We start from the raw sequence: 27,134 nt of genomic DNA on the forward strand, positions 1-27,134 counted from the left end.
AAAAAAAAAAAAAAAAAAAAAAAAAAAATCTGGAGAGAAATCATACCTGGCACTGCCCAAATTCTGCTCTCTTTCAGGTGAGAAACTCAGCTGAGAGGACTTCAACCTGTTTCAGCTGGAAGTCACTCCTGCTCAATACCTGGTCAGTACAATTAAAAGAACTGGGACACAGGAGGAGTGTAAAGACCCTTAGCCAATGTCGTGCCTCTAGGGTGCATTAATTTAAGAAGACATGAAGAGCAGCTTTGCTTGGCACAGGCCAAATCATCCATCCTTGCCTGTGCCTCCAAGCAATTTGGTTGTGAAGAATTCTTTCTTCTGCTTTTTAATTATTATTTTTGAGGTGCTGGGGATCAAGCCTAGGACACTGCCCATATTGGGTGGGTAGCTCTGTGACTGAAGTATACACCTAGCCCAGCTGAAAAACTGTCCACCCATAACAACTCGGTCTTGGTCCAACCTTGGTGGACACTTCTATTTAAAGAACAGGAGAGGCAAAGGGGCCTGGTTATCAACCTGTGCCATGGCAGAAATACCTAATGGGTGTCTGAGGTCCTCCTCCTGGAGAGACACTCCCAAGCTGTGGCAGAGAGGAATAACATAACTTCTGACACTACATGTATGTGGGTATTCTACCTGCACTTTGTCAGATCATGTACTGCTGACAAGACTGGATGTTAAGTATCACAGAGGGAAAGTCACCACTGTGTCCTCATCTTTCCCCATTAAGTGCCTACATCTGTATCAGTGTCTACATCAGAGGATGAGAGCTTCTGGTCATTTACCACAACAAGTGCAACAAGTATCATAACTGTTTTGTTTTCTTTTGACAGAAGGTCTTGCTTTTTTCTTGCTTGTTTTCTTTTGTGAGATGGTCCAGGTGGCCATCAACTTTGTCTTGGCCTCCTGAGAGCTGGGATTACAGAAAGGCACCACAATGCTTGGCACAACTACTTTTAAGTAACAGCCAGTATCAGTAGCATGTGTGGAAACCATCAGCCAATAGGGATTACCATGCCCATTGTAGAAGCAACCACAGAAGGTGCACCCCACATCCATATACTCTGCTATCTATACTAGCAGACAGGCATGAAATACCAGAGTGTCCCCACTCTTGTAAGAACTGCAAAGCCAGTGGGTATATCTGACTCTGGTGTGGTATGGTACATTCTCAAATCCATTAATCACAAATGAAGAAATTGTATGGTGATTACACTATAATGTCCAGCTGGAAATAAATTCAACACTACACAAGAAAATGATATCACACATCATCACACAAAAGGTACTAAGAAGACCATTACATAAAAGCCAAAGAGATAACCACCCCAATCCTCAGTACCAAAACAAACATCAAAAAAACCAAACACAAGAAGTATGACAAAAAAGGGTAATAAAGAAAACTCTTAAAGTTTGTAATCTTCCAGTTCCAAAGACAGCAAAGTAGATGAAATGTCTGATAAATAAATGACTTTCAAAAGCTTGATAAAATTCAAAAGAATACAGATAAATGGTAAAATAAGGAAGACAAGGTAGTATATAAATTAATATTGGACCTTGAAGGCAGGTCTTCTGAAATATTACATTCTGACAGAAATAAGAAAAGATAGCCACCTGCCTTGCAAATGCAAGGACCCGAGTTTGATCCCTGGTAACCAAAAAAAAAAAAAAAAAGAAATAGGGAAAGAACATTCAAGCTGTCTGGAACATCATTAAAGGACATAATCAGTATAGCTAAAAGAGAAGAAAGTTTACGGGTACAGAAACCCTATTCAATGAAATAACAGCAGAAAAATTCCCAAATCCTCGGCAAATACCAGAGTATCCAAGTAAAAGAGATCTTTATACCCTCAAATAGTCATGATCAGCTGTAACATATTAAACCATCAAAAGTACAGGACAAAGAATGTTGAAATCCACAAGAGGAATGTCAACTCACATTTAAAAGCAAACCCATTAGATTATCAGCAGATTTCTCAGCATAAACCCTAGAGTCAGGAGGACAGGGACTCAGTGATTTTGTCACTTGCCTCACAAGCACAAAGTCTGAAGTTCAATCCCTGGTACCAAAAAGACTCAGGAGGACATAGAATAATGCATTTAAAGTCCTAAAAGAAAACAGTTGTCACATGGAAATCAGAGAACACCTTCTTGCATAACCAATGGGTCACAGATTAAATTAAAGCGAAATCAGACAATTTCTACAATTAAACGATAATGACATTACAACATACCGGCACTTATGGGATGCAATGAAAGCAGTCCTATGAGGGAAATTTACAGCGGTGAACTCCCATATCAGGAAAATAGAGCAGGCCCAAATAAACAACCTAATGTTGAACTTCAAGCTCCTAGAGAAAGAAGAGCAAGTCAAGCCCAAAGTTTGTACGAGGGAGGAAATTATAAAAATCAGAGCAAAAATTAATGCAATGAAGACTATGAAAACAATAAAAAGAGCCAATGAATAGAAGAGTTGGTTCTCTGAAAGATTAAATAAAATCGACAAACCCTTAGCTAATCTTATATATAAAAGACTCAAAACCAGGTAATTAGGAATAAAAAGGGTGAAATCACAAAAGATCCTGAAGAAATTCAGAAGATCAATACCTATTTTAAGAACTTGTATTTAATAACGTGGAAAATACATAAGAAATGGACAGATTCCTAGGTACATATAAATTACCAAAATGGAATCAAGAAAATAGAAATTCTAAATAAACCAATATCAGCCAATGAAATTGAGTATGTAAGAAAAAACCTAACAAAGAAAAGCCCTGGCCCTAATGGATTCACTGCTGAATTCTACAAGATATTTAGAGAAGACGTAATGCTGCTACTACTCAAATTCTTTAATGAAATTGAAAGGGAAGTAATACTTCCATATTCATTCTTATAAAGAAGCATTACCCTGATTCCAAAGCAAGAAAAGGATCCAATCAAAAAGAATTAAAGGCCAATCTCCTTAAAAAATACAGATGCAAAAATCCTCAATAACATACTGGTAAATAGAATGTAGCAAATCATCAATAACGTTATACATCACGACTAAGATGGATTCATGCCAGGGATGCAGGGATGGTTCAACATGCAAATCAATAAATGTAACACACTATACTAAGAGCCAATGACAAAAATTACATAATCCTCTCAACAGATGCAGAAAAAGTGTTTGACAAGGTCCAACATCCATTTATGATAAAAAGTATACAGAAAATTGGAATAGACGGACTTTACCTCAATCTAAGCCATGTATGAAAAAGCAACAGCCAATATCATACTAAATGGACAAAAACTGAAAGCTTTTACTCTAAAATCAGGAACAAGACAGGAATGTACATTGTCACCACTCTTGTTTAATACAGTTCTGGAAACAGAAGCCTGAGCAATTAGGCAAGAGAAAAAAATAAAGAGTAAGGATGGGGCCAGGGATTTAGCTCAGTGGTTCTGGAGTCTGCCTCATAAGCACAAGGGCCCAAGTTTGATCTCCAGTGCCAAAAATAAATAAATAAAATAAAAGACTAAGCACAGGAAAGGAAGAAGTTAAACTATCATTAATTGAAGATAACATGATACTCTGCATAGAAGACCCCACAAATTCCACCAAAAGATTTTTAGATATAACCAGATTCAGTGGCATAGCTGGATACAAAATAAATACTCAAAAATCAATAGCCTTCCTATACATGAATAACAGACTCATGGAGAGAGAAATAAGAGAATCAATACCTTTCAGAATACCATACAAAAAACTGAAATACCTAGGAACCAATCTAACGAAGGAAGGAAACAACCTCTACATTGAAAACTACTCTCAAAAAGAGATGGAAGAGGATATAAGAAAACAAAAAGATATCCCTTATACTTGGACAGGAAGAGCCAATATACTGAAAATGGCCTTACTTCCAAAACTGTTAAACAAATTCAATGCAATTCCAATCAAAATCCCAACAGCATATCTCACAGAATTAGAGAAAATAATCCTACAATTCATTTGGAAACAGGAAAGACCTAGAATAACAAAGGCAATCCTGAGCAACCAAGGCAAGACAGGTGGCATCACAATCCCTGATTTGAAATTATGCTACAAAGCTAGTGTGATAAAAACATCATGGAACTGGCAAAAAAATACAGACCTGAAGATGAGTGAAACAGATTAGAAGTTGCAGAAACAACTCCACACATAACTCAACCATCTTATTTTGACAAAGGTGCCAAATACTTCACTAGACGAATGATAGCCTCTTTAATAAATTGTGCTGAAAAAAGCTTTCCACATGCTGAAGATTAAAACTAGATTGATATCTTTCATTATGCATTAAAGCCCAACTGAAATGGAACAAAGATCTAAATATTAAAACTGAAAAACACTAAATCTGCTGGAAGAGAGAATAAGCACAATACTTGAGGACAAAGGAGTAGCCAAAGACTTTATGAACAAAACCCAGACTGCATGGGAAATTTAAAAAAACAAAACAAACAAACAAAAAGAAACACCCAAAGCCCAAACAACAACCACAACAACAAAAGCTTTAGAAACCACCAACAGTGCGAAAAGACAAACCACAGTGTGGGAATTTTTTTTTTTTTTTTTAACCAGAGAGTCATCAGATGAAGAACTGTTATCTAGAATATATAAAAACCTCGGGCCGGGGATTTAGCTCAGTGGTTCTGCTCCCTGCCTTGCAGGCACAAGGTCCCAAGCTCGATCACTGGTACCAAAAAACAAAACCAAAAAACCCACTCCAAATGTAGATAACCAAAATGGAAAGACACTTCTCAGATAAAGAAGTAAAAACTGCAAATAAATATATTAAAGATGTTCAACATGACTGGTCATTTGTGATAGACTAGTGCAACCACTATGGAAATCAGTATAGTGATTTCTCAAAAAACTGAAACTAGAGGTTTCATTTGACCCAGCTATATTTCTTCTTGCTATCTTTCTGAAAGAATTAAAAGCATCATACCACAGTGACACAAGCACACCCATGTTTACAGAAGCACAGTATGTAATAGCTAAATCTCATCAACTGACGAGAGGATAAAGAAAAAAATGTGGGTTTTTATACAACAGAGTACTATTGTGCCATAAAAAGGATGAACTTCAGACATTTACAACTAAATAGATGGACCTTGAGACCATACTCCTAAGTGAACTAAATCAGACACATGTTTAAATACTGTACTGTTTCTCTGGTGTGAGAACTGAAAGTGGAAATAAGGACTGAAATGTATAGTAAATATTGCAAATGGGAAGAAAGTATTCAAATGGGAAAGGGAACAAGGGAGGAGGGAGGGAAAAAGGAAGGATGGAATGGTCAAGAAAAAAAGTGAAAATAGAAGGAAAACATGGATACAAAGCTTTTGTACATAGGGAGGGGAGGGAGCTTGAGGGGGAGAATGGAATAAGATTTATTTTTAAAAAATTAAATACACCTGTACAAATTTTAAAAAGAAAATAGTTGTCAACCATTCTTTAGAACTGAAGGAGAAATGAGGCTCTTCCAAGATAGGGATTGACTAAAGGAATTCATAAACACAAGAACAGCCTTATAAAAGATGATTAATGGTTGGGCATGGTGATGCATGCCTGTAATAAGTAGCACATGGAGCTAGAGGCAGGAGGTCTGGTGCAAGTTCAAGATCAGCTTCAGCAACACAGTGAGTTCAAAGAAAGCCTGAACTATTCATATATTCCCCCTAAAAAACATGCTTGAGAGAATTCTATACACAAAGTAGCAAAAAGATAACCATCATGATGATAGCTCACTAAAAAAAAAATCCCACTAAAGGAGTAGCTAGACAGAGAAAGGAAAGAATCAAACATTGTCAATAAACAATCAAACTAGAAAATGAGTAAAAGCAGAAGGTCAAGAAAAAAGAATATTCAAAACAATCTGAAAGAAATCAAAATAATAAGAACTAACGCATACTTTTCAATAACTCTAAACATAAGTGGTCATAATTCTCCAATTAAAAGACAGACTGCCTAACTGGATTTAAGAACAAGATTAAACAATATGCTGCCCAGAAGAAACTCAACTCAGTTCTAAAGACACTCTTAGATTGGAAGTAACCAAATTGAAAATGATTTTCCAAGCAAATGTAATTTGAAAGCAAGCTGAAACAGTTATAATTATATTTAACAAAATGGTCTTTGAAGAAGAGACAAGTCACTAAGTAATGATCAAGAAGATGAATTATATTAAAGATATAATGATTAAAAATGTATACACCAATTTTAGAGTACCCAATTTTATAAAACAAAAATTTCTAGACTTAAAAACACAGGCACAATACAATAATAGCAGAATTCAATGCCTTGCTCCCATCAATAGATCACCAAAATCCTCCATCCCTCAAATCAATGAAGAAATATTAGAGTTAAATTATCCTACAGGGGCCAGGAATTTAACTCAGTGGTTCCACCACCTGCCTTGCAAGCATAAGGACAGAGTTTGATCCCAGTACAAACAACAAAAAAAAAATTGTACAGATCAAATGGACTTTACAGACTTTAACAGATTATTCCCTCCAACTGCTGCAATCTTTTGATTAGAGCCTGGAAACCTTTTGTAAAACAGACCATGTAGTAGGCCACAAAACAAATATCAACAGTTCAAAACATTTAAATAGCTTGCATTTTCTCTAATCACAGTGGAATGAAACTAGAAATCAAAAGAAAATAAAATGTAGAAATTATACAAAGAACACACAGATCAAAAACACTTTCAAAGGAACAGTGGGCCACTGAAGAAGTCAAATGGGAAACTTAAAAAATTCCTAGAATAATGTGTTTGCTTTGACAGCACACATACCAAAGTTGGAATGATACAGAGAGGATTAGCATGGACCCTGCACAAAGATGACACACAAATTTTTGAAGCATTCCATAATTATAAAATATACTTTTAAAATCAGATGAAAATGCAAATATAATATTCCATAATATTATATAAATATAATCAAGGAAACCATATGATTATCTCAATAATACAGAAAAAGCATTTGATAAAATTCAACATTCCAGGGCCAGAGATTTAGCTCCATGGTGCTGCCACTGCCTCACAAGTACAAGGTCCGGAGTTCAATCCCTGGTACCAAAAAAATAAAAAGAAAGACTCAAAATTCAACATACCTTCATGATAAAAGCACTGAACATGAGGATCCTCTCAGAGCAAAGAAGGCTATATAAACAAACCCATAGCCAAAACTCTGAATGTGGAAAAACTGGAAGCATTTCCTTGAAGATCAGGAACAATTTAAGGGTGCTGTCCCCAGTCTTACTCAATATGGTACTAAGAATTTTAGCCAAACCAATTAGGCAAATGAAAAAAATGCAAAGCATACAAATAGGAAAAGAGGAGGTCAATCTGTCCTTGTTTGCAGATGATATGATTCTATACACATGAAAACCTCAGGATTCCACCAAAAGACTATTAGAATAGATAAAAGAATTCAAGAAAGTAGAAGCATACAAAATCAAAAGACAACAAACAGTAGCTTTTCTATGCAACAATAATGAATTTGCTGAGAATGAAATCAGAAAAGCAAATCTATTCAAAACAGGGAGTGGTGGTGGAACAAAAATACTAGCAGTAAACCTAAAGATATGAAAGACCTCTAGAATGAAAATTATAAAACATAGAAGAAACTGAAGACATTAAAAGACTGCTCATGTTCATGGATTGCAAGAACTAATAAATGACCATATACTACCCAAGTGATGTACAGATTCAATGTACTCTATCAAAATATCAATGACATCTTTAAAGAAGTTTACAGAACCCTAACTTTCATATGAAAGCATAAAACATCCTGAACAGCCAAAGCAATCTTGAACAAAAAGACCAAAGCTGTCAGCATCACAGTATCTGATTTCAAGACATCCTAAGGACACAGAGTAAAAAAACAAAAACAAAAAATCCAGCAGAGCATAAAAGCAGACGTACCAGACCAATGGAACAAAACAGAGAACCCAGAAATAAAGAGCACAGCTACAATGGAAAAACAGTATGGAGGTTTCTCAAAAAACTAAAGTTAGCTTTATCATATGATCTACTCCTGGGTAAATATCTTAAAGAAATGAAGTCAGTATTCAAGAGAGATGTTTGCCTTTCCATGTTTATTGTGGCACTGTTTACATTTGCCAAGATATGAAATCAATCTGGGTGCTTGCCACCAGATGAATGGATAAATATGGTCTATACATAATGGTGTATTATTCAGCCATAAAGAACAATGAAATCTTGTCATCTGTATCAAAATACACAGAACTGACAGTTAAGCCAGACACAGACAAGTATTGTTTGTTTTCTCATATGTAGAAATTAAACAAACAAAAAAAACACTATCTGAAAGTAGGAGGAGGATCACTGGAATGGGGCTTAACTGGGGGAAAGGGTGGAAGAAGAGTGGATGGACATGATAAATTCTCTACGTATGTATATATGCAAGTACCACAATGAATCTCATTAATTTGTACAATTAATATTTGTTAATAATTACAATTTATAAAAGTTCTATTTTTTTGGCTCTATCACATCTGAATATATCTATCAGAAGTATTCAATACTATGGCAATAATTCTAAAGGAAGGCATCTGTATTAAAGAATTATCAACTACGTATTATAAAAGGCTTTTGATAATCATCTGATTTCAGGAAACCTTACTTTTTAGAACAGCACAGAAAGAATATCATTAAATCTCTACCTGTTCTGGCATAGCTCCATGTTCAATTCCAGTCTTCAATAATCTGTAGCAATTACCAAACAGATCCCATTTTGTGAGATCATGAGCACTAAAATAAACAAAAGATGCATTAATATAATGGAAGAAAACTTAAGCTCACTTTTATTAAAATAACTGTTTTCTTACAAACTGAAAAAGATTCATAAAGAAAATATTTAAGTGTGGGTAGGGGCAGAGACAAAAATGATACAAAATAGCTGATATTAGGAATTCATTAAAAGATCAATAAAATGTCATCTATCACATGGTCAACTTTAGCTCATATTCTTTACATGAGTAATCTTTCTTTTTAATACATTTTAAACAAATCCATTCATAATTTAAAAACATATGACCACGTGTATTTCTTGAAAAAGAGATTTGTATTTATGAAGAAAATGAAGACACAACTAAGAGGAAAGGAAATACAGGAAAGACACCTGGAAGGTGAGGAAGAAAGACTGGAGGTTTGAAGCCAGCCTGACTACACAGCTGACATCCTGTCTCTAAGAAAAAAAAAAAAAAAAAAAAAAAAAAATGTAGTATAGCTGTTTATATGGGCTGAAGACTTCTAAAAGAAATTTTAAATTCTCATGAAAAATGGTCCTTTTGATACTGGCTGCTCATCTTTAGATGAGAAAATATTTTTTAAGGAGTTTGCCCATGGAATTTCAAAAATTTACTTGTGTATAAAGAAAATGCTCAAATTGATATATTCATTCACACAGGTGCCTAGGCTGATCTTGAACCCCTGGACTCAAGTGATTCATCTGTATCAGATTCCACAGAAGCAAGGATTACAGGAATGTGTTACTAGACAGGCTAAAAAGCTTTGAATTTCAGAAACTACTTTTAAAACGTGAAGTATTAAGTATGATAATCAAACTTTTGACAACAAAGTTCTGTTTTCTTATATGCACATTATACTTTGAAAACAGATTTTTCATTTGAGTCTCTTTTCCTAATTCAATCCAAATGTTTTGTGTACAGAGTAAGAACATAGTGACAATAACCAAATAAGGACAACTCAAAATAACAGCCTAAAGGATTGAGTTTTATGGTTTTTCCCTCCACATTTCCATTTAATTACTTTCACAAGTAAAATTTTATTATATATATTTATCATGCATATGGAGTATTAGGATTTCATTTTTAAAAATCAACAACAAAAAAAATGCATGTATCACACGGTCAACTTAAGTTCATATACTGTACATAATTTTGTTTTTTAACACATTTTAAATAAATCCATCGTTGTTCTGAAATACATGTATGTGGTAGAATGCTTAAATAAAGTTTGTTTTTTGTGCTGAGAACACTTAAAATCTACTCAGTAATTTTATTGGTACATTTTATTTTATTATTAATTTTTTGGTATCAGGGATTGAACTCAGGACTTGCACTTGTGAGGCCAGTGGTGGAACCACTGAGCTAAATCCCTGGCATGGTACATTTTAGATATGCATAATGAAAATATTCATCATAGGGAATTTATACCTATGGATGATATATCTTGATTTGTCTTTTTTTCTCCTCCCCTCCCTACAAATCCTCTTCCCTCTTATTTACAAAAGTTCTGTTCCCACTTTTCCTTTTATTCTCTTTATTTTCTACTCTCAGTAATTTTCTAGAATGTAACAGTGTTAACTGTACAGTAGATCTTGAGAATTTATTCCTCCTGTCTAGCTGAAATTTCGTATCTTTTGATCATCTTGGAAACCCCAACAATATCTAGCAAGATTTCTAAAGCCATCAGTTAAAAATTATACACAAAAAACTCTTGACAAATTGAGCTCATCTGTTATATATTAAATAATGACATTAATAAATCTTCTACCTTAAAACTATGGAACTGGAAAAATTTTGAATAGTGAAGAAAAATACAACACCTCAATATTTCCCTAAAAATTTCCTTTGTTATACACATATTTAGCATTACAATCAGTTTGTATATCTTGGTTAGTATATTCTATTCACTACATCTACTTTAAGTAAAATTACATACTTGTGGAAAGAAGTTAACCGCTTTAAAGTGGATAGAACATTGTAAATATCATCATCATCAGCTTCTTCACCCTATAAATAATAAAGATTTCATTAACACAGCTTAAATTCAAGTCCGTTAATTCTTAACTGAAAAATTGTTTATAAGTAGTACACATTCACTGTAGACAAACAAGAAAATACACATTTAAAAATACCACAATCCCAATATCTAGTAATAGGCAATTTATACCATTAAAAGTAATAAACATAACTGTTCACTTTTCTAATTAATACGACAAACACATTCTTTGACTTTGCTAAAAGGATATTTTAAAGTTCTTTGTTATTTTTATTGGTGGGGTTGATATGTGAGCCCGGGTCTTCATGTGTGTTAGGTAAACATGCTAGCACTCAATCATATTCCTGCTTTGAAAGATATTAATCACTACTTCAAAGATTTTACTGAGCTGGGCATGGTGATAACACACTTGTAATACTGGTACTCTGGGAGGCTGAGGCATGAAGAATTCATTTGACCTTAGTCTGGGCAACTTATTGAGACCCTGTCTCAAAATAAAAATGAAGGGCTGGGGATGTTGAAGGATCTGGGTTCCATTCTTAGTATAGCAGAGTGGTAGGGGTTGACTGTCATTTTTATCTGTAATTTGAAAATCATAATGTTAAAAAAAGATGAAAAATTCAAATAATAGGAAAAAGTCTTTCAAAAATCAGTTATATAGCTGGGGATTTAGCTCAGTGGTGCCACCACCTGCCTTGGAAGCATAAGGTCCTGAGTTTGATCCCTGGTACAAAAAAAAATCAGTTACATGAATTAAAAGGAAACTCTTATCAGCTTAGTTGTCAGAGCACAGAGAACTACAGAATTCCAGATTGCCATATACATTGGGAAGAGAGCAAGAAGTAGGTCTCCCAGAAATTAGAAAAATAAACTGTTATAAACAGGTTGCTGCTTTCAAGATGAGTATCCATCCCTTATTAGTATATTTAATTGGGCAAGGGATTTAGCTCAGTGGTTCTACCACCTGCCTTGCAAGCGCAAGGACCTGAGTTTGATCCTCGATCCCCCCACAAAACAGTACATTTAATCATCAGCGCATCATATTTCAGTGACATTAAAAATGCAAATGAGGTCCCAGAATGTAACATAAGGGTTAAGAAAAACCATACCCTAGACTTTCCTTGAGGGGAAAACAAGTCTAGCATGAAAATAAGCTATTAAGATTGATCTTTTTTTTTTTGTTATACTGGGGATTGAACTCAGAACCTTGTGCTTAAGACTGATCTTTATAAGATACAATAATGCAATAATGCTTTTAACTTCTGAAAGGACTGAAGTGTTCTACGGGGTTTTATTTTGAAACAGGAATCATTCATACACTCAGTTATCCTAATTATTAGCCCAAACTATATGAACACATTAATTTTAGAACAGACCTCTTGCAACAGGTCTTCCACAGAATGATTGAATCGGTCTACAAACTCATCAATCAGCTGACTCCGAGCTATGTCAACTCTGTTCTGGATGGTATATTCTTCACTGCATAAGATGCTATAGGTTTTACTGCAGGCTTCTAGAACATCTGATTCTACATGTTTCTCCACAACAAATTTAATCTGTTTTAACAAAGCATCCAGATGCTGAAGGAAAAGAAAACAAAAACTGTGATACTTAACAATAACAAAAATCAGCATGCGACAAGTAAAAATACAAGCATACAACTACATGAAAAGAAAATAATGCAGCTAAAAAAACTACTTTGGTAGTAGAATTTGAATTTCAGTATCTTACCTTTTCCATTCTACCTGTGCTGTAGATTTCTAGATCAAAATACTGTGGAATTTGTAGCAAGTTTGCTACCTTTTCCGCATCTGCAGAATACTAAAAGGAGAGGCAGCAAAGAAAATACAGTAACTATTTTAATAGTATATTAAAAACAAACAGTGGTATATTATCATGTAACTGTAAATTAGATTATATATACCTTTGATAGCAACATAGGAAGTGTTATAATAAAATGCTCAGTCAATTTGTTTCGATCATCAATTTGAGTTTTTCTTTCTTTGGCAGTTAGCACCTAGAAATAAAATAAAATGGTAAAAGTGTTAAGAGTGTCATGTGCTAATTTATGAATCTAAAATGTAACAAAGAAGGATGAAATATAAACAGTTCAACTTCAAATTTTTAAGAGAAACAAACTAATAAAATAAATACATCCAGTTTTATGCAAACTTAACATACACAATTGTTTTATTAAATAGCTAAAGTTTAGGTAAATTATTATTTAACTTAAAAACATTTCTATAAAACAAATTTAACAATGCTAATACAAGTTTTTGTCTTGAGTTTTAATCTCAATGTGTTTACACTGATCTTCCCCATGTTAAACACAAAGACATTTATTTTCACAGACTTTTTTTAAAGGATAATTTTTGATGTCACCACAAGCAAATTATCATGTACTTTCAAAGCACACATGAACAATGCTTCTGGATTCATTTATATTTTAGTTTCCTTATAACTAAGCTCATAAATCTGTTAGGCAGAAATCAACAAAAAGGCATATAGCCTATGGTCACAGAACAAATTTAAGCTGATAATGTTTGTCCCTTTAGTTTGGATTTTTTGGTACCGGGGATCAAACTCAGGACCTTACCCTTGGTGAGGCAGGCGGCGGTACCAGTGAGCTAAGTCCCCAGCCCCCTTGTCCCTTTAGTTTGTATTCAACTTGTTACACCACAGGTGGTTTCAAAAATAAAATATTAAACTATAAGCTCAAAGATAATTTCCCCAAAATATTGTGCATTTTGTTATTTTTCCTGAAGGGATTCACCATCATAATGTTGAACAGTTTCATAAACAGAAATATTGCAACATAAAATGCCACTTTATAAATATAAATCCCCAAATGAGAAAGATGTTCTGATTATTTTATTTAATTAAGAAGTTGAACAATCACTTTGGAATGCTTTACCAATTCCTTTGTCTAGTGCTGTAGAGAATAACTAAGTGAACTACACATAAAGTGGAATATATGTTTAAGAATGGATTTAGGATATCGAGAAATCATAAAATTCATGAGACAATGTGTAAGTCTGAGGATATACTTGTCATTTTTCCACTGTATCAGACACTTTGCATACATGAATTCATCTACTTCTCCCAATATCTCTGATGAATAGTAAAAATGGTATGTTACCACTTAAAGAAAAATTTGACAGTATCTAACAAAATTATATGCATGTTTCCTATTATCTAGAAATCCCACTTCTAGAAATTAATCCTATCAACATAACTTATACAAGTATGAAGTGACATACACATACTATTTCTAGTAGCAAAAATCTAGCAATATTCTAAAACATTGCCACTAGGCAACTTTCAATAGTGCGTCCATTAAATGGATACTGTACAGCCATAAGAAAAGATGTCCAAATAAAGATATACAGAATACAAAACAAAATGTACAGAACAGTTTATAATGTACACTATCTTTTGCAAAAGATTGGCAGGTAGGAGGAATAGGGAAGAAGAATAAATGCATCTATATGACTATAAGCTTTTACATGTACATTCAAAACAAAACACTGGAAAGATAAAATAGACCCAAAGAAAAGCTTGCCAAAACCTAAGTATGATTTGTGTCTAGAATTGTGTATATATTTAAACACAGCATATCACTCTATTGAAAGTAACAGAAAACAACTCAGGTAGAGGGCAACTACAGAAGGATTAACAGCTGGTTTCTTACAACAAAGAGTAGAGGCTAGGGGCCTGAACAAAATTGCCAACCAAGAATTTTAAACCCAGTAATTTATAAATGATCTTTATAAATGATCTTTCATAAATGATGGTGCAAAAAAATCATTTCTAGATACACAATAAACAAAAACTTGAGAGAAGATCTGCCTTGCAAAATATACTAAAATAAGTATCTCAAGTCATGAGAGACTGCATCCAAAAGTAACTCTCATCTATGGGCAGATATAAAAGTCTGCATATATATGTATTTTTTTCTTCTCTTAATTTTTAATAATCAGAAGAATTACTATTTTATATTTTAAACTCTAAATATGCTGTGTCTCCCACAGATATGTAATTTAATCTAATAAAGCCTTAGAAGGTGCAGGGCATTTTGGCAGCATCTTAGGAATTTTAGGGCTTTAAAAAGAACAAAACTGAGAAAACTTGAGAAAACTACACAATACAACAACCTATTATGATGCAGAAATGTTGGTGTGTCTGAAGGAGATGGGCTATAGGGAAGCAGCCAATCAGCATAAGAACTGAATAATGTTCTCGGACTGGCTACTTGCAAACCTCCCACCGAAAAAGCAACTGCAGAAGATATTTGGGGTTTCCATGAAATTGCAGGGGTCTCTGAACAATTATTAGGTGCTAAAGAAAAATCTGCAAAGGACAGAAGCCAAGAACTCTGAACAGGGATGGTGGAGGGGTATTTTGTCCTGGGGATTTAACCTAAGGTGTCTGGATGGAGCCACTTCCCCATTTATTTTTATTTACAGTGTGGGGGAATAAACCCAAGGTCTTTACATTGAGTCACATACCCACACCTTTTAAAAATTTTGAACCAAGCATGGTACACTGCATGCCTGTACTCCACCAAAGACAGGCAGGAAGATAACAGAGTTTGATGCCAACCTGGTTTATATAGTGAGGTCAAGACCAGCCTAAACTACATAGCAAGACCCTCTCTTAAAAACAAACAAAAAATTTTGAGGGCCAGGGATTTAGCTCACTGGTGCCGCTACCTGCTTCCCAAGCGCAAGAACCTGAGTTTGATCCCTGGTGCCCCCCTCTCCCCGCCGCTCGGCAAAATCAATTTTGAGACAGTATCTAGTTATATCACTAAATTGTCCAGGGTTGACATGATCTTGTAATCCTTCTGCCTCACACTCTAAGAGTGCTAAGATTACAGTATGTACAGTATGTGCCACGACTCCACCAAGTTCAATGTTTTTCAGAACTTTAAACTGTTAAGTTCTTCTATGGCGTGTGGGTTCAATCTTTTTGCAAAATTTTAATTATTTTATTTCTGAGTTCATCTTCCTAGGCACCTCTGCTATATTTGAAGAGATTGGTGGTCTCAGTGATGCAGCTTGATACTGTATTCAAATACCTCAAGCTAATAAATCTGTCTCCTCTGAGAAATGATCCCTAACAGATTAGAGAGTATATTCAAAATTAAGCCAGTTTTTGTTTGGCTCAACTTACTTTCTGCTGGATTCTTTAAAGTTGCTTAGTTGGCCAAGGATGTGTAGAGGGCATATCAAATTCTTCTACAGCTTTCTAATCTTCACAATTTTTCAGTTACTTGTTTGGTTAATCCACCATACTTAAAAAATGAATCACACCCTCCAATTATCAAAACTGGGAGTTTTCCCTGTTTGTTTCTGCCAAGTTTGATACTTTCAATTAATGAAGCTATGGGCTTTTATCAATTATTCATATTCAATCCATTCTCTTGGATAAAAAAGCTGCTCGGATTTGCAGAAAATGCAACTCTGTTCCCTTCCTCTCTACCAGAAACATGACAGTGGGATACCTGCCCTAAACCTGCCTCACCAGAAGGTATTACTTTATTTTGAATTTGCATAAAACTTTCAATCTCCAGGCTTTTATTTATTTACTTTTTTGGTGTAGGGGATAGAACTTGGCTCTTTGCACTTGCGAGGCAGGACGCAGCACCACTGAGCTAAATCCCTAACCCCAGGCTTTTAAAGCACAAAATACGAAAAAAAAGCTGGCGAAGTAAACCAAAATTCTTGAGAGTGTTTCTCACCAGCACCCTCCACCTGCAGTGCCCCAGGGCAAACACAGATTAGTGGCACAGTGCAGGTGGACACCACTGCCCCTCATCCATTCCTCTCTCCCCAGAGGCTGCAAGCAAGGCCTTTCCAGTCCCCAGTACTGCCCTCCCATCCCTCACCCTGGGCTGGAGGCTTCAAGACCCATGCATGGTATTGCACAGCACTAGTTGTCACTGCCTGGCTTTATTTAAAGGAAACGCAGTAGGCTTCCTCTGTAGAGCCCTGGAAAGTTGACTCTATAGAGGTCTTACATGTTTTACCTGGTCAGGCATTTCTCACATCTTTTCTTATCAGAATATCAGAATATCATTCCAATCTCTTAACTTGCAGTTGTGTGGAAACTGTTTTATAATGAAAGATCTTCACTGGGGGATTGAGCAGCATTTAATAAAGTCTATGTTTGTAAAAAAAAAGAAAAGAAAAGAAAGAAAGTGCAACTCTGGTAAAACTATAGATTTTACCAATCAGGTTGTGGGGAGTACACATGTATTCTAAACTTGGAAAAAGAAGACCACAGACTCCTGCTGCTTTTATCGGAAACTTTATCAAGCAAAGTACTTCTAGAATTTGCTTTCTTATCTTTGCTAAGTTCTGGATGTTTTTGACAAAATTTTCCATTTTTACACTTATATTTTTGCACAAAGGACTTGTCTACTTCTTCATACCAAGAAGAGAAATAGTTTCTCCACTGGTGAGAGCCTCATTTAAATAATACCTTTATTATTAGGATTGTATTATATGAAAGCTAAGCACACAAACACAAATATTCATCTAACTCAAGATTTCAAAATGGCTAAACAGAGGCTTAAGCAGTGAGCCTCTGACTCTGAGCCTTTATGCCTTTTTAAAAGGTAAATACAAAACTGAGGTTAGTAGACAGGACTCAAAATTGAAGCAACATAGCATGTAAAATTTACAAAAACTACCATGTTTTTAGGGATATAAATATCAGTAAAATTTTCAAATATTTAACAGAGTTAACTGCATTAAAATTTTTTTTGCAATCTTTCATTAATGTAACTTACTCTCTTGCCGGTACCTCTTCCCACTGGAGGATGTGCTTCAGCGGCTTGACGTATTGTACAAACCATTAGCTCTATTAGTGCACTCTCCTGACGGTCAGACATTGCTAAGGTGAAACAAAATACATGACTATGAGTTAGTGTTGTTTTATAATAATTATGTACTAAAGTTAAACAAAAACATATAAAAACTGCAGGTGTATTTTATTGCTGATTATTATGAAAATTAATGTTAAGTCCTATATTTTGCTATTTTTCACTTTTTAAAAAAATATGGAATGTTTCACAAATTTGTGTATCATCCTTGAATAGGTGCTATGCAAATTTTCTCTGTGCTGCTCAAATTTTAGTATTTGTGTTGCTGACACAAGTATTTTTCTTTTTTAATAAGTATTAGGTGCTTGCTGTCTTATGTCAACCAGAAAGAAATATATAAAGTAAAATTTCTGATATTTTTCAATATATGGTCTTCTAAAGTCATATTTTTTAGTTAGGTTATAATACAATTTTACTATACCTCTTCTACATCATTTAAAAGCTCACACAATAGAATTTTTTGATTAAAAAAGTTTCATGCTATGAATGTAAAACAACTAAAGGCATGAAGGTAGGGGGGAATGGGATAAATTTATTTTAAAAATTAACAGTACATTTTAATACCTCTCAATATACACATATTAATAATATCTTAAATGAATAATTTATATACCACAATTTAGTTAATCTGACACATAGTCAAATTATTTACAGATTTGCAATTTATCAAAAACTCTGCAATAAGCATCATTAATGTATTTTTATACAACTGATAAAATTTATTTCTGTTCATTTCCAAAGGCAAAAATCTCAATAGTAAGAAACCATAAGATTATCATAATATTTTTCCCTTTGATTTTCTGAGACAGGGTCTCAACTGTGCAGTTTAAGGCCGCCCTAGAACTCACTATCTAGCCCAAGGAACTTCAAACTCACAGCGATCCTGCAAAGTGTGAGAATTACAGATGTTTACCACCACATCCAAATATTTATTGCAATTTATAGTCTCAACTGCAATGATGCAAATGTTTGGCTCCTCGTAATCCTGGTCAGCACTGGAAGCTACACACCTCTCTAAATTTTTGCCAGCCTACGGCTATAAAGTGGTATTCACTGTTAATTTTCCTCTATCCTGTCTTCTAAACCAGGGATGTATACTTCTCTTTTTTCTAAAAATTTTCTTTTGAGTAATGTCTCTTTATTTTCCCCAGGATTGTCTCAAAATCATGGACTCAAGTGATTATTCCAACTTAACCTCCTGAGTAGCAGGGACACATTACAGGTAGATGCATGGCCCATAAGATTTTTCTGTTTATTTTCTATTTTTCTACTTTTCTTACCAATTTATGAGAATTCGTTTATGTCAGGGTAGTAATCTTTGTCTTTTTTTTTTCTTTTTCTTTCTTGAGACAGAGTCATACTATGTAGCCCAGCCTGGTCAAGAATTTGGGATATTGCTTTAGTTTTTGTTTGTGATTACAGATGTGGGCTACCGAGCCAAGAATGAAACCTTTGTCTTTTGAGTGACACAAGTATGTTCTCCATGTTTGCCCTCTGTTGTCTGAATTTCCATTGTGTCTGTCAGAAACTAGTCTACAAAATCACATGTACCTCTTTTTGTTTTATGGCTTCTTAGAGTCTTGCATCGGCTTCAAAGATCTCTCTCTTCTAAAAGTTTTAGAGAGATAGTCTTCATTTTCTATCCCCCTCTATCTCTTGCTCCAGCTTGCTCTCGTCTTTACTCTTTTCATTCTGTCTCTTTTGTCTCCTTTTATATCTTTAACTCATTTGCATTTATTTATTCTGGTAACAGGGTCTGTTTATTCTCACCAAATAAATAGTCAATTATTTCTCTACCACCATTAAACAGATTTTCCTATTAAATTTAAACATTAATTTAAAAACACATTTTAAGCTTATGCATTTAGATCTTTAGTCTAAGTATAATCTTTAGTTTTGTTGTGACAATGCCTTATCATTTTAATTATAGATTACACAGTTTGGTAAAATACAACTCTGTAACTTAATTAAACCAATATGAGTAAAAATGATTGTCATATCTAGTCTTTAAAACATTTTTTTGTAATTTGTTTTTACAAATTTGATCTATCCACAAACACCCCAAGACATAGGAACTAATATCCTTTGTGTTACAGGTGGGGAAAATGAGGCATGGAGAGATTGAAAAACTTTTCAGAATAGTAGTCGTAGAGCCAATATATGAACCCAAGTTAAATAACGCTATAGTCAGTCCTCTTATGCATTGTGTAATACGTTCTAAATTATGCTTAAAATTCTATACAAACTTTAATACCTTTTTGTGTAGTACCTCTTCTAACCTTTCTTGCCAAAACTCTCAAATTGTTTTTTAAAAAAATTCGATGTTACATTGGAGAGAACTGTCATTTTTATAATGTTTTGTTTTTTTTGGTACCAGGGAATGAACTCAGGACTTTGCGTTTACAAGCAGTGGAACCAATGACCTAAATCCCTGGCCCATATAATCTTTTCATTTAAGAACATCATAGTTTTTATTTTGATACCTTGTGTTATATTATCTAACAAAATATTCTTTTCTTCACGTAAATTATATTCATTCATATCCTTAAAATCTAAGTTCCTATCAAAACATAGGTATTGTGAATAATTTAAGCAGTTTAATTCCTTCTCTTCCATATATGTTGTAAGACCAGTGTATGTACGGTTCATGGAGGCAGAGCAAGATATAAATTAAAAGAAAATATAAAATGAATTGTGAAAATTTAAAAGATTTGACTATTTTAAGATAAATTGGGAGAATAGGCAAATGTTAGCCTGTATCAAAATTAGGAATTTGTATGTACATCTTTATTTGTAAATATGTATATCTTAATTCAGTCATTTTTTGTTTTTAACATTTTCACCATCATAGGAAAAAGACACAACTTCAGCCTTTCAATCTATGTTCTCATGTTCCAATGTCTAATAATACAAAAAAAAGCTTTATATCTGTCAACTCTATTTTTCCAATTCTAGAATTGCATTCTCTTATTTGGCTTATAATAAAGTAACTAGAAAACTGTCCATGAGCTAAATGTACTTTGCTTTACTTAGGAAGAAAATATGGTCTTTTGGAAAGAGAAAAGAGAGAGAGAGAGAGAGAGAGAGAAAGAGAGAGAGAATGTATCTCAAGAATAGAAATAGTCTTTTTATATTGCTAGGCATGATGGAACAGACCTATAATCCAGCTCTCAGGAGGTAGAGTGCCATGCGTGCCAGGTCAGTCTGGACTACATAATGAGAAAATGAAAAAACAGAAATAAAGTGTCTGCAAATGGGCAGGGGAGGAGGGGGTGAAGGGAGGGCAGGGATAAGGGGAAAAATGAGAACCAAGACCTGTCATGTAAAGGTACAAGATCCCAAAGATAAATGTAACTGTACTGTTTACCTAAAATGTACCAATAAACTAAAAAAAAAAAAGTTAGCTTAACTACCTGTCTCAAAAAACCAAAATAAATAAATAAATAAATAAATAAACAAAGAAATTTTCTACATAGCAAACCACAGTAGTACTTATGACTCCACTTTATACAGTGACTGATACTATAATTTGTAAATTTATAATCGAAATAATCTATTTAGAAACTTTTCCTGAATGAGGAGATGGAGCAAAATAAAAAAGTTGAAATTTAATTCAAATTCCTTTTCGGAGATGACAGAAAAGCCACATGATAATGAGAACAAAGAAGCTTTATGTCACAAAAGCCAACAATGATTAAAACAAACAGGTAGCCATTCATACTATGAATTATTCAGATTACCTAACATTCTAGCTCTTAGAATCCCTTTTCACACATCATCTCCATTTTCTCAGTATTGATTTTAGTCTATTCTTATCACCTTGAACTCTGGCTTCTGTATTTGTTACCACTGAAAGTGTTTTCAAACCACCAACGACAAAAATAATCACTAAATCATGTTTGTGTGATAATGAAAGCAATATATGAAATTATTAACCAAAATTCTATGATATATATAAATTAATCATATTCCTCTTGAGTACACTCTTTACTATACTTGTAAAAAGGTATAATTATTTCTTATCCCTTGTATTACTAGTTAAGGCTCTTGTTCTTTCTTGCTCTTTCTACTTTTGTTCAGTATCCACAATCTTTAATTCAGCCACAGACTATTTTATTTTGTTCTTTTCATCTTTATTATTGTTTTCTAATGAGACAAATTCAACAATCACATATTTAGCTTTCTGTGTGTTTCAAACCATGTTTATAAAGGCATCTGTCTTAAAGTATAAATTGGACATTACTTCCTTCTATAAAATCCCTTAATAGCATCCCTTTACACTTACAATGAACTAAATTCATTTATAAACTAAAATGCTCAATATTTTCTGACCTCTATCTCATCTTGCAGCATTGCCTCACTATGTTCCAGCTATTTTAACCTCCAGAACATGGTATCATTCATGTTTCTGACACTCGGTGCTATTTTCACTACCAAATTCTCAAGGCCAGCCCCTTGTAAGTTTATTGGCTTATATATGGGGCTGGGATTTATCTTAATGGTACAGTATGTGTTTAGTATGTGCAAAGACTTTGGTTCAATACCACACACACATATAGAGGGGGAAAAAGAGGGTGGAGAGGAAAATCATGTGTCTTTTCCAAGTTTACATGTTAACACAGCAAAAAGATTTAGGATGTAATTTTCTTTTAGTTTTTTTACATTGAGTAGAGCAGTACTTTTTTTTAGGGAGGTTCTCAAACTATCATAGAAAAACAACACATTTGAATATTACACAGTAGTTGCACAGATTTTTAAAACACTTGTGCAGCATGGTAGCAGAGTTAATATGAAAACAAGGTGTAAGTACTGAGGCATGCTTACTTGTTACAGGAAATAAATTGTTCTCTTGACCAAAAAATGCATATTTGCATACATTTATTTTTAAGAAGTGATCTATACAGTCTGATTATCAGTGGAAACACAATAATATATAAATCAATTTGTCAAAATACTGTACCTTCCTCTCCTTGAACAGGTTCTTCTAATAGTAACTCCGTCATACATTCCCAGTCTTTCAACAGTTCTTGAGAGCTCTCCCACAAACTGTCCACCAAGTAGGCTGCATGTTCATGTAACTAAAATCAACAAACTCAATGTGACTAAAAAAGTATAAGAAAAAAAAACTACTAATACTATTTTGAGGTAGTAAACCATTTTCATCATAAAGTAGCTTGGACTCAATGATTCCAAGAAGCATTTAGAGAATAATATAGAATTCTGGACATAGTATGTAGAATCAATTAACTTTTTAACATTTATGGTCATAAGATTTAAGATCTCATAATCCAATGAGGAAACAGAGCTACCAACAGAACTCCCAAAATTATGAAGCCAAATCTAGGTCATTTTTTACTATACCTGCTTGTCATTTTTTAACCTTTTGTTTTGTTTTGTTTTGCAGTTTTTAAAAAATGACCAATTTCTTCTATAATCTTATTTGAGACCTTGGTGCTAGCCTTGCTTACTTTACATCTTTATTTAGTAAAGCCTCTCTCTTCTTTTCTACTCTCATTTCTACTTGACTCAATACATTCCTTATCTCATCCTCATTTTCTGTTGATCACTACTTTCTTTACAATTTTCACTGGAACCTATATTCCCATAGCAAATAAACACACTTAAATTCCTCATTAAACACCTAATACAATGTCTGTAGTACTTGTTGGTCATTAAACCTTGGAGAATAGGGTATTATTCCAAAGAAGCTTTTCAGGGAAATTAAGTAAAAGTGTTGATATTATTTTAGTTTCTACTACTCATAAGTCTTTTCCACTCATTTGTATAGCTCTTTTCAGGCTTATGGGATATAGCTAAACCACCCTTGAGATCAGAGCAATTAACTATGGACTACAATTCATTTCTGAGTTGCTAAAATTAATTTAACAAATTGAGACCGAAGTTTCAAAAAAATGAAACAGATGAGCTGGGTGTGGTAGTGGGAAGCCAAGGCGGGAGGATCTGAGCTCCAGACCAGGTTGGAATACTCCTGTACATAGCAAGACTCTGTCTCTAACAGGCCCCTCCCTTGGCCCTGAGTAAAAAACAGTGAACAGCATACAGAAAGAGCAAAAAGAGAACTACTAGATCAGTACAACTTTAAATCTGTACTGTTTAATTTTTCCTCATAGGCTTTCCTTCTTTTGTGCTGCTTTCTAGAAAAATTCTTTGGTCTTATCAAAGGATTGACTACCCTTCTTAAATTTTGAAATCAAGTTTTAAATTTCTGTGAATTGTGTTCCTCTTTCAAAATAGACTTTTCTCAAATGGTGTAAGTCTTTCTTCTGATGGCATAATTCTCTTCTGGGAGAAATAAATATTTTGACAACAGTTTCAGTTCTATTTTTCATTTTTTTAGACACTTTTGCGGCAGTTCACGTATGTTAATGGTCTAGACTCAAAAATCACAGTAGCCAGAATCCACCCCCAACCCCCATAGGATCTCACTCTGTACTTTAGGCTGGCCTTGAACTTGAAGCAATCTTCCTGACTTACCCTTCCAAATCCTGGGATTACGGGTGTGCACCATCACACCTAGCTCAGCATCGCTTTTTTTTTTTTTTAGTCTGATTGAAAAGTCTGGGTCACCTTGATTGAGCAGGAAAAAGAGATCTATAATCCAACAGGTTTTCCTACTACTGTATAGGTATCTAACTTTGTCTTTTGAATGTAAACATTTCTTATCCCTGTGGTGGCCACAAATTATCTGAACATTTATTACTTTGCTTCTCAGACATACTCTACTAGCAGTGACAAATGGGCTCTCTGCTGAACGGCAGCCACTTAACTTACTATTTATATTACTTACCCTCTTCTACTGCTGATTTTTAGTATATTCCAGAGTTCTTCCAGAAAATCTCAGTTAAAATGGAATTTTCTATTTGCTGCATGGGCTACAGGTTACTTAATGCTATTGGAATTTACAGCCTTTCCTTATTTACTATGTAGTTTCTATAAATTCCTCACTGTTTCAGTAAATTGGTAATATTTCTTCCATCTTTTTTTTTTTTTTTTTTTTTTTTTGATTTTTTTTTTGAGACAGGGTCTTGCTTTGTAGTTCAGACTGGCTTTGAGATCAGTATGTAGCCCAGGCTGTCCTTGAACTCTCAGCTATCTTCCTGCCTGTCTCCCCAACTGCTGAGATTACAGGCACGTGCCATCATGGCCAGCACCTCTTCTTCCATCTTGACTAATTTAAATCTGAGATTTTTAGTGGAGAAGTTTATGGCACAATTCAACCCCTTGATTTTTAACTGGGGCAAATTAAAATTTAGCTTTGGCATGTTGCATTATTTTTAACAGAAATTTTGGGAGGTTTTGTGTTGAAGATTGAAACCAAGGAGCACTGGGTTACATTCCCAGACTCTTTTATTTTATTTTAAGAAAAAGTCAAGCCTTTTCAGAATAGCATGATCACTCCGAGATTGGTTTGACATAATACTGAATCTAGGAAAGTCCTTGTATCTGTGGGCATCTGTGATAGCCACATAACTTGCTGGTTTCAACTTTCTGTTAGAATATCAGGTAAATCTATGTTCGAGGAAAAAAAAATTCTAACATAGCCTAGTAGGGGTAGAAGGCCATAATTATCTTTCCGACATTTTATAACCAAGTGAACGAAGGAAGACAATAAGGCATTTGTTGTTGCTGTTTTGATGTTTTGTTACCAGGGATTGAACTTGGGTCCCTGTGCTTGCAAGGCAGGCAGGCGGAATCACTGAGCTAAATCCTCAGCCCAACAATAAGGCATTTTTAATGGCCATTAAAAACAAAAAATAAAACCAGAGATTAAGAAGAAATGGGAACCATAAAAGTACAAATTTTTTTTTTTTGCTACCATCCTTTTTAAAAAAGGTATAAAAATCAGGTAGCTAATAAGCATTCTTTGTACTCTTCAAAAATTTGATGAATAGGACTGGGGATTTAGCTCAGTGGCACTGCACCTGTCTTGCAAGTGCAAGGACATGAATTCAATCAACAGTATTGAAAAAAAAATTAGATGAATAATAAATATAACTTCAACGGATTAAGGAAAACACTATATGATTAACACGGACAATTCAAATTGTATCAAAGTGCATTTATTTTTTATATTTATTATATATTACATAAAGTAAAATTACTTGTATTTATGTAGGTTTTACCGTGCTAAATAGAAGTATATTTCAATTTACAGTTTACCTCTAAGTTTACATATGGACAAATAAATCTTATTTCCTAGTAACTATAATTTTCAATGTCTATTCAGACCCATCTTTAATTAGATTCAGGGTTACTTTCAAAATTTTATCTAAAATTTTTTCTATCTCCTCTCCTTTCTGTTGGCTAGTTAAATATAATGAAGGATTTCATTGGTAGAAACTTACAGTAATCCCTTTATGACAAATCATTTAAAATTCAAATAATCACAAGTTATTAAGCCTAGGATTTCTAAACAAATATGTCTGCTAAAACAGAGCCACTCACAGGAGAATCTTGAAGGACAAAAACAAATGCAAACCAAACCAAGCCAAAAAGAAAAACAAACAAACAAAAACCAAACCAACAACCCATTACATGAACATTCTGGGGGCAATTATTAGATGTATCAATAATATAGCTGTCAATTTTCTACCTGTCACAATTAGCCTCATCATTCCATATGCTTCCAAAGAGAAAGACTATATTTCTACCTTGCATAATAACTTTCTGAAATAATTTATCAATAGCTTCCTTGTCACAAAGAAGAGACCTGAGTCTCTAAAACAAACTCTGTGTTTTACAATAGCTATAGGGAAATCTAGACTAACTGCATTCAGATACCAATTAGCCTTCTAACTGGCATGCATCTAAAATATGAAGTACTTTGTCATTTGAAATTAATGACTGCTATAAAGATTATGGTAACTTAAAAATGTAAGGTTTTAGTGGCAAAATAAATCTAACTAGTTTAAACAGGTTTCTTCAACTGTATAGTTTCACCTGCACTGTAAATCTCTTTCAACATTTTATACTTCTATTAAAATATTATTTCACACAATTGTAAAACAAAGAAGAGTATCAGTTCAGTTAATCCCAGTTAAGTGATCTGCAACTCAGAAAACTCATTCTACTTTAAATTTCTAAAGTCTCTGCTAATTCAACATTCTGTGAATCTATTAGTAAAATTTTAATAATCAATGTGTATTATAGTAAAACAGAAATTCAGAGTGGGATGCAATCAGAATCCCATCACACTATCTGAATACGACTTCAATAAGCATTCTGCTAAGTGTATACTAGTATAATATGGTAAGAAAAAATTATCATAAATAATATTTCTTGCAAAACAGGAGACCAAAAAGCCAATATACTGACCATGAATCAACTAGAAAACACTAATATGGTTTGTGGCTGACAAAAATGCCATATAGAAGAACTGAGAAATACAAGTTAGCATTTCGGCAAACAGCAGTAAATATAGTACTTCC

General features: G+C 33.9%; 1 protein-coding gene, 1 non-coding gene and 1 pseudogene across 5 annotated transcripts in view; 1 reads left to right on the forward strand and 2 right to left on the reverse strand.

Moving 5' to 3' along the window:
- Window positions 1-27,134, reverse strand: part of Stag1 (stromal antigen 1) — a 366,592-nt gene that overhangs the window by 61,393 nt on the left and 278,065 nt on the right. For all 4 annotated transcript variants that reach the window (XM_010625514.3, XM_010625515.3, XM_010625516.3 and 1 more), the window contains 7 exons: window positions 22,646-22,763; window positions 17,593-17,696; window positions 12,721-12,813; window positions 12,528-12,617; window positions 12,173-12,376; window positions 10,737-10,807; window positions 8,714-8,801 (listed from right to left, as the gene is read on the reverse strand). In XM_010625514.3, coding sequence (XP_010623816.1) covers window positions 8,714-8,801; window positions 10,737-10,807; window positions 12,173-12,376; window positions 12,528-12,617; window positions 12,721-12,813; window positions 17,593-17,696; window positions 22,646-22,763 — 768 coding nt within the window. The remainder of the gene's footprint in view (window positions 1-8,713; window positions 8,802-10,736; window positions 10,808-12,172; window positions 12,377-12,527; window positions 12,618-12,720; window positions 12,814-17,592; window positions 17,697-22,645; window positions 22,764-27,134) is intronic.
- On the forward strand, window positions 6,794-6,900 carry LOC117284575. The gene has a single exon (XR_004515665.1). It is a non-coding gene; the product is annotated as a U6 spliceosomal RNA (small nuclear RNA).
- LOC117284524 lies at window positions 17,857-17,957 on the reverse strand (annotated as a pseudogene).

The sequence above is a fragment of the Fukomys damarensis genome, unplaced genomic scaffold (genome assembly GCF_012274545.1).
Source record: "Fukomys damarensis isolate Sample0158 unplaced genomic scaffold, DMR_v1.0_HiC HiC_scaffold_37, whole genome shotgun sequence".
NCBI classification, from domain to species: Eukaryota; Metazoa; Chordata; class Mammalia; order Rodentia; family Bathyergidae; genus Fukomys; species Fukomys damarensis.